General features: G+C 48.2%; 1 protein-coding gene across 1 annotated transcript in view; it reads right to left on the bottom strand.

The window, feature by feature from the left end:
• The window catches only part of LOC122392634 (tolloid-like protein 2), a 61,724-nt gene extending 53,578 nt beyond the window's left edge, over positions 1-8,146 (bottom strand). Inside the window, exon 1 of the mRNA XM_043387716.1 lies at positions 7,837-8,146. Within this exon, the coding sequence (XP_043243651.1) occupies positions 7,837-7,993 (157 nt within the window). The 5' untranslated portion in view covers positions 7,994-8,146. The remainder of the gene's footprint in view (positions 1-7,836) is intronic.
• Positions 8,147-8,666: the final 520 nt, after the last annotated feature.

Consider the following 8,666-nt stretch of genomic DNA (forward strand, 5'->3'; position numbering starts at 1 on the left):
GCGGACGGAAAAATGGTAGAGTTTTGGGTTCAGCTTGATGTCTGGTTCGATGAGTGTTGAAGTGAGTTAGTCATAAGATATGCCTCATGAGGTTGAGCCAAGGGCTGAATCGACGGTTGAATCCACGGTTGAATCAGTGTTCGTGGTCGAGAAGTGATTATGTTTTAGTCCTTCAATACCCACTGAGTCCCAATGAACTAGTCCAACATCTCATTGCCTTGCCTCACGTTTCTCGGCTAAATGTGTACTGTTGCCAGCCACAGCCTCCTAGACCAAAGGATCAACTTTTCTCGCTGCTGCACCGCCCAAATCACCTGTATCTGGGTCATCAGGTCAAAGGTCAGCCAAGATATCTCTGATGGAGTGCACCGTTCAAAAGATACCTTAGCTACAGAAGAGGCACAGTTCAAGAGAATGGGACTATATATTACTGACCGGGCCGACGAAATTATTTGGAAACGAGGTTTGCAAAATTGACGTATGGCCCGAGTGCGAAGCACGAGGGCCGGAGTCAAATTTTGCAAACCGAGTTTCCAAATAATTTCGTACGGCTGAGGTCAGTACAAGGCCCTATATAGAAGGTATGCTCATTAGGCCGAAGCAGCGATTTCCGTGACGTCACAGGTACGAAGGGTCGGACGGCTGTAATGCAATCATATGGAAAATGACCCAACTTTAGGGCTCTCCCACATAGCTGCCAGACTCGATACTCGGGTAAAAATTATATCACATGAAAGCTCGAATCAAGACGAACAAGAAACCTATGTGACGTTTTTACGTATTACTAACGGCTTAGACTCTATTCAAGTATATTCAGAGCTCTGCATTAGCTCACTTTTTCTGCCGTCAATGCCTCTACAAATGCACAGTCGGCGCACGTGCGCTTTTCGAGCGGGGATCACCAGTCGGACGATTCGGAGCTGCCGCCCAATCAGAACGCCACAATGCCGTGACGTCATTGGTCGCACACGACACGTTACGGAGATAGGGATGAGACAGCCCTGAGGTCAGTAAGATTTTTCCTACATGCCGCATAACTGCTAAATAGTTTCGACAGGTTTTGGTGATACTTTTATGCAATTGTTTTGTCCATAATTTCCTAACAGTGATTGCGCTACTGCTGTGGATAAAGCTTTAAAGGAAATTTATAGAAGAAAATGCATCAACACACCTTACCTACTTCAAAAAGAATCGCGTCTGAAAATATCAACTCAGAATGGCACAACAACTGGACATCCAAGGAATATAATACATGAATAATTTGCCACGACATAAGAACAAGAAGAAGGTATAATATTCCTAGTGATTAAACGTGAATTTTCCAGTGCTCTTGCAAAAATCTTTTCTTTATTTATGTAATCGTGCTTTGTTGATGCCCTATGGCTAAACTTTCGTGAAATACATTATATTTTCCATATTTTACATGTTTGTTTCGAGGAAAGGACTACAACTGTCAAATGATAACGCAATAACTTAGGCCTAAGGTAGGTATCAGTGGACATATCAAACGAAGATAAGACAACAAGCGATAACGGATTTCGATTAATAGGCGCATATCTTATAACATAATTTCGGCTTGATAACCAATACAAAATATTTCAAAACCCTTGATAAGCAGAGCAGGTATTTTTTACCAAAAAATGTTAGTTTTCTAATTTTACGCGGCAAATATCATGCAATAATGATGTCAGTTATACATTTCCTGTCAATTATACCTCTGGGCTAATGCGATAAACTGTAGTTTGGAGGTCATTGCCCTGGGCAGTAAACCCGGGCAGTAAACTTTTGTTTCCTGCCCGGCCTATCAAATAACATGGCATTTTGACACCGACAGTTTCTTGGTCATAGTTTTACTGCCCGGCTCGTGCTGTGCTTAAGACATACCCCGGCATGTAGGAAAGGATATTTATGACTCGGAGCAAGACGGAACGATTCAGGTAAGGGTTTAGGATGAAATGCATGGCTTGATGTTGCAGCACAAAAGATAGGACGCACAGCACGGGGCTAGGAGTGTCATGTCACATCATGGCTCTGGTTTTATCTAAAAAATTGAAATAATTAACTAAGAATAAATGGCAATAAGTTTGAAAACTTGCTAGGATCGAGCCGGTATCTGTAACCAGCGTCATAAATACGCAATTCCTAATAATTCTGCCGGTAAAAATAAGACTGGTTACTCAAAGTGGTAATTTGACACCATTCACCAGATCAAGAAATAGTGGCTGGTTACCTATAAGCTCAACAATGACAAAGGTATTGTTGAAATTTGCCTACATGCACTGAGTGTTTTAAGTGCATTACCTCACGTTTGACATTGGAGACTCTCACGTGGATAGGCTATGGGGCACAAGTGCGAGAAGAAATAGGATCGCCTGTCAGGGTTTCACGTTGGTTAACAGCGACTGGTGTTACATGGTACAATTATGAGCTGTCCAGTGGTGATTGGTGAAATCACCATTCACCTTAAATGAGCTTATTCGCCAGGCACGTTTAAACGACACCCAAGATGCAATAAAGGATCGAATGTAAGCACCAAGTAATAGGCGTGCATTGGAACTATTCATCAATGACGTCATACACTGACGTCACGCATTCCACAGCGTCAAATCAGCGTTACAAAGACGCTCAAGGCGCACGAAGGGTGCCGCAGAAGTTTTCCCAACTTTCCCCTAACTCGCAAATTGCGGAATTTCACGGCTCCCCGGGTCGGGGCTCACGTGCAGTTTCCAGGTCATGAGCACAGCATAGCGGAAGACCCTACTACGCTGCCACGAAATGCCACGGCGCAAATATTTGATGATGCCTCAGCGCATTGCAGGAGGAGAGAGAAGTTTCTGATAAGTTGGGTTATTGGACAGTGGCTCTGATGCGTCCCAGGGCGACCCGTTGTCACCCAACTCCGGGGCAAGAGCAGCCCTCAGCGGCAGAAGTTGCACAATTTCAATCTACCTGATGAGACGCTTTCCATGAAATGGCATTGCTGGGGGCAGTCGGGGGAGGGGAGAAGGTTAATTGGTTTTAGTTGCCGACAAATATAAGAAGTTGCCAAAGGCAGCGAGACATGTGATACCTAATTGCAATGAAGAGTTATAGGATGGCGCGGCATGTTATGACCGTTACTTAAATAAAAGCTTATCGACTGCGTATCTTATCTTCAAGAGCCCCACTTAAACGCAAAGAATAAGAAAAATCTCAAAGATGACTTCATTGGTAGCAGGTTAGGTCTCAACACTCAGTTATATTATCAAACACTTCAAGCATTTCCATTGAGTATAACTGGCCAGCTTTCCGTCCTGATTCACCCCTTGTGTGCCAGCTCCAACACGTGTCTCTGTGGTTTCTGTTTACGTAAGCGCGACGCCTGGTTGTCGGCTAGAAAGGAACAGATACTAATGACGTCATATATGCAGACGACGCCACGGAACTGGATAGCGCGTGCCGTCGTCCAGCGGAGGCTAGTTGTGTCCACTTTTAATTATCCTCTTGTTATACCGTGGAAACTACTAATGACGCGTGGCTGACTTTAACAATTAATTAGTATATGCACAACAAAATCAACAGTAAGTTCCCTTCTCCCTACAAGATTGTGGTTACTGGTTATTCCTGTCGGTTTAACCAGCCTTCCCCTTCAATTACTTATACCGTCATTTGATATCAATATGCTACCAGCCCAAAGTTGATTGAGAGAGACACCGTTCTCTGTTTCCTCCTGTATTCGATGTTGTAAGTTGGTTATGAAGAGAACAGGGAGATCAGGGGAGGAAAAGAGGGAAAGGCGGGGGCGGTTGGTCACCGGAGATGGACCGGAAGTGACCGCGACGGTCCCGGTACCCGGTCCGGTCCCGGAGAAGGGAGACGGTCCCCTTCGCAGAGTTGGGGATCAAATGTCACCTCCGGACGCCACTCGCCTTCGGTGCAGATACAGCTGTGCAGTGTGCAGTGTGTGTGTTCAGTGTTTGTTCTTTGTGATTGTATGAGTACTGAGCAAGCAGTGTTTGTACGAGGTTTGTTCAACTTCTGCGTGACCAGAGGGTATGTACGTGGTCTGCGCTGTACATACATATTACGTACTGTAATGTGTTTGTCCGATTAGTGTCTGATGTTTGTATCACGTGTGTTCGGTGTTTGTGTGAGGTGTGCGTTTGCGGGTAATACAAACATGTCCATCTTGTTTGTGTCCGGTGTGACTGATTGTTTTTTGCACATATCCTCAACAATTGAATGCTTTAGAGGCGAACTTACGGTATGCATAAAATCTATAGTCAAAGCACAAAGACTACGAATGCACTGTGCAGTGTGTACTGTAGTGTGTATGTAATGTGCATGTATGCGGTGTATCTGCTGGTGCGAGAAAGCACAAGGACAATGGCTTGTGAAATGTGAATCTACATTTTATGTGGTGTGCTTGCGAGTTGCGTTCTGCGTGTGCGTATGTCAAACAAGCACCCTAGATACCCAAAGTGGGCCGTCTTCCAGCAATCATATAGGCCGCCAAATGCCACGGAGTGCGTTACTGCGGCGGAGTGCTGTATGTTTGTGGTTTGGACCGTGACTCAGAGCAAAGCGCAGGCCGACCGGCCAACGCGACGGGCGAGCGGGAGAACGGGAGAGGGGGCGAGTGGGCGAGCGGAGGGAGAGCGTTTAGGTTTGTGTACACCAGCCACACGTGGCTCTGGCTTTGTGGACTAGGGGGAGTCGGGGGGGGGGTCGCACGTGCCGGCAGCGAGGGTGGTGGCTGTGGTGGCAGTGGTGTGGAAAGAGAGGCGATGCAGAGGATTTATAGTTATGAAATGGCAGAAATGAAGTACTCGTAGTTTTGATGAGCACGGCGGGATAATAACGAAAAGATTGGTTAGTAATTGAGAAAAGTGTCAGGCGAGGTCTTAACCCAACAGTTTTGTTTCAAGCTGAACCATTTGCTGAAAAGCAGCAAGGTTACCTACCATGTCAGGTCAGGTCAGGTCAAATCAGTTCAGAAATCTCGAGATCTCTGACAAGGTCTTGTTGGCCCATCTCAGGCCGGGACAGGTCATGTCGAGCTCAGGGACAAGGCTGATCACTCAGATCAGTGATCACTGAGACCACCTGCCGCCATCAAACACCCCAGTCTCCAGTCTGCACAGCGACGGGGACAGGGTTGGGGCGCCATCGCTCCTCACCGTTTGCACGGGTGTATACGCTCGGTAGACATCCTTACAGCCTCTCGTTCCTCGCAGAGATAGCGTTTACGACCGAGGCGGCGGCAGCGGGGGAGGGGTAAAGGGGTTAGAGCCACCATGCAGCAGCAGCGGCAGAAGCAGCAGCAGCAGTAGTAGCAGCAGCAGCAGTAGTAGCAGTAGCAGCAGCAGCAGCGGCAGAAGCAGCGAGGGCAAAGCCATGGAGGTGATGATGGCGCCGGCGCTACTCGCCTTCATGTTCCACCCGCAAAATAACTAATATGTAAAATAGGACGCAACCCGTCTTGTCATATCTCCAAGTTCATGTCCCCTCCGTCAAATCCATTCCCGACTCTTCTGAAACGTCCGAGGTCATCAGAAGGGGAGAATGACCTTGCCACTCTCCTGTATAGTAACCTTGGTACTTACAGGGGGTCAATGAAGGCACCCGAGATGCACAAGAATAGAGCGCGGTCCTTTGTTAACACGACAGCCTATTGAAGTGAACCTGGACGGGTTAACGACCATGTTGTTTACATGCTCCCACATACCGCTGTGATCTCAGAGGGTCATACGTTGAGACGGTTTCAGCTCGGGTTGAAATTCAGTCCGCTGTTTTCTGGCGCGATCGAGACGGTTTAAACCGACTGAGATCAGCTAATTGCTGTATCAAACACATTGTTGGGTTATACCTGATGCAATAAACAATTAGGTGAAGCTGTAATCTAGGCGTCAATCGAAACTCGAAGTTCTGGAATGTCACTCAAACATCTTCCATGTAACGTTCGATATTTGGTCGATAAAGGCTGTTCGAGTTGAGCAGCTTAGAAACACACATTTGTTTATGGTGTTTGAAAATATTAGCGTTGACAGAACGTAGTTAGGTAATGGTGCAATGCGAAAGAACACATAAGTATTGGGTTTTATCACTTGTAAACAGCTGAGCAGGGAAGAGCTTCAGGACGGCATCGTTCTGAGCTTCATTTTTGTTGTTTTCGGCTTCATCAATCAATGGTTCGACAACTAATTAATGACTTGCACAATTTCGGAAGACGATGCACTGTGCCAAAATGCACTCTGCAAAACTCAACTCACAACTCATTGGTGCAACTCGTCTCACCAACGCCATCACTGATAACCACCTGCAGGCTCCACTGACCGTAACAAAACACACTGCGTCCAACCAGCTCACCACTGCAATGATCCATATCATACATCGAATGTTTAATGTATACGTGTCAGCAGACAGCGCTGCGAAAGACGCACGTCGAACCCCGTTGGGTACATATCATAGGACAGCCCAGGACAGACTGCCACATGGGGTACGTTTTATGCACAATTTATGAGATAAGTTGACATGAGGTAGGCTTACGGTAATAAACGTCTCGATATTTTTAGCTCAAAGGCTTCACAAATCATCATCAGCGTCGGTTTATATTTCGTCCCGGTCCTAAAACTCGTCCTTGCGGCAAGCTCGGGTCATCCGCCGCCCCCTCAGGGGGACAAACAGGTCGCATCCGGCGACCCCGTCGTACCAGACCCACTTAGTAACAACCTCAGTCACAAGTACGCAGATTTCTGGAGCCGGACAAGCCAAACAAAGCCGGCTGGATGAGGCCAGACGGAGCCAAGTAAGCGGCGCGGGACAGCTGGGAAAATGCAGGGGCGGACCCCGAGCAGACTTCGGGAGGGAAGCGGGGCCGCTATTTTGGGAGTGGGGGCGTTACAGTGCGTGGGAGAAGTGAGGGACATCCAAAGACATGGCCCATGGGGCTTGTCATGGAGGGAAGATACGAAGGAAAGTGTAAAGGAGACTGGTCTATGGACCCTAACATCAAATGACCCCATAATCACACAGCCCCCTGGTCCCTGTATGATGAATTACCTATACCTATCTCAGTACCGAAAGTCAACTATTAAAGCTGACCGTCACAGACCTCATGCGATATCTGATATTGTCAGGATACCTATTTATGGTATTCGTTTCGTGGACTGATGTGAATGAACTAGAATACCTTTACACCAATAACCTTTTAGCTGGAGCTGTCAGGCTGTTTCTAGTAATCAGATACCTCTTTCCGTTCTCGACTAACACCGATCGTCAAAACATCGGCTGTCCGAACTCTGATCCCCAGAACTAGACCATAGCGTGTCGGTGTCAGACTCGTAGGTCTTACATCTCTCGATGACGAAATATCCCCCACGGGCTAGTGACACGATCAAAATGCAGCCGGCGCAAAACGCACAGGGCCGTCGGCCGGTCGTCACGTTTTGACACGGCGCAAAATCTGCGTACTTTCGCGGAACGTCGAGTGTAATGCCTACGTGAGGTGGGAGAGAGGCATGAAGAGGACAGATGAGGAGATGGGGAGGGGAAATAGGGAGAGAGAGAGAGAGAGAGAGAGAGAGAGAGAGAGAGAGGGGGGGGTGAGAGGTGAGAGAAGCATGAAAGAAAAAACAAAAAAGTGAATAGAGAAACGAGGAGGAAGGGGCGGATGGAGTTGTGATGTCAGTGTGACCTTCGCTGCCTCCCTCTCTCACACACAACACGGGCGTAATTCAATCAAATCTCGGATGATTTAGTGCTATGTCAAGGCTAATTGCCAGCCGGCGGCAGACGGCGGCAGGGAGGAGGTGCAGGGTGGGGCAAGTGCTAGAACCCGATCCCGAAGGCACTCACTTCCTTTGCAGGGATCCGCGTTGATATCTCCGGAGATACGGCGCGGGAACTTTGTGTGCAGCAGCTCCTCAATGCTAAACTTGGACGGAGCTGCCCGATGCAGGGCAGAAGTCGCCGCGCATACGCACAAAAACGCAACACGCACGGACCAGGCCATCGCTGACGCTCGGTGCAGATCAGTCAGTGGCACATCTTCACGTCTAGCCGCCGGCCCGCCTCGGCGCACTCTCTCGGACCCCTGACCGGTCTCGACTGGCGACCCCGTCAGGGCATCGTCGAAAACACCACCCCCCGCGGCGAGCTCATTAACGGCCCTGGCGGACGGAACGTGAACTAGCGCTGATGGTTTCTGACGCTAGAGGACAGGAAATGTGCTGGGCCTATGACGTCATAGATAGCTTCAGGGTGATGAGATCTCAGATTGCTAAATTGCAAGAAGTTGGTGATTGAAACACTTGCGCCACATTTGCATCATTTGTTGACTTGCTTCCAAGGCTATATAAACCAGGTAGAACGCTCCGGGAAAAAAGTTGGGAACAATAAATTAGTTGCGGCATTCCCTGATGACGCGAATGTGGGTCAGCGGCCGGCGGCCGGCCGCCGCTAACACTGTATGAGGAGGGATGCGCGGAACTTTTGCTTGTTGGTGATTGCGCTAGGCAGTTAAATGGTAATGTTAGGATATGTTTCGAAAGTAAATTGAACGACGCTTCGAACGCCGTCAATGAATTTGCGATACGACGACTATTTGTTTAGTTAGAGCCGGCGAACTTTTACCTTCCGACCGCGCGCGGAGGCGATATGGTGCCACACTGGGGGTTTTTACGATA

Source organism: Amphibalanus amphitrite, unplaced genomic scaffold (genome assembly GCF_019059575.1).
Source record: "Amphibalanus amphitrite isolate SeventyFive unplaced genomic scaffold, NRLGWU_Aamphi_draft 000494F_arrow, whole genome shotgun sequence".
Classification (NCBI taxonomy): Eukaryota; Metazoa; Arthropoda; class Thecostraca; order Balanomorpha; family Balanidae; genus Amphibalanus; species Amphibalanus amphitrite.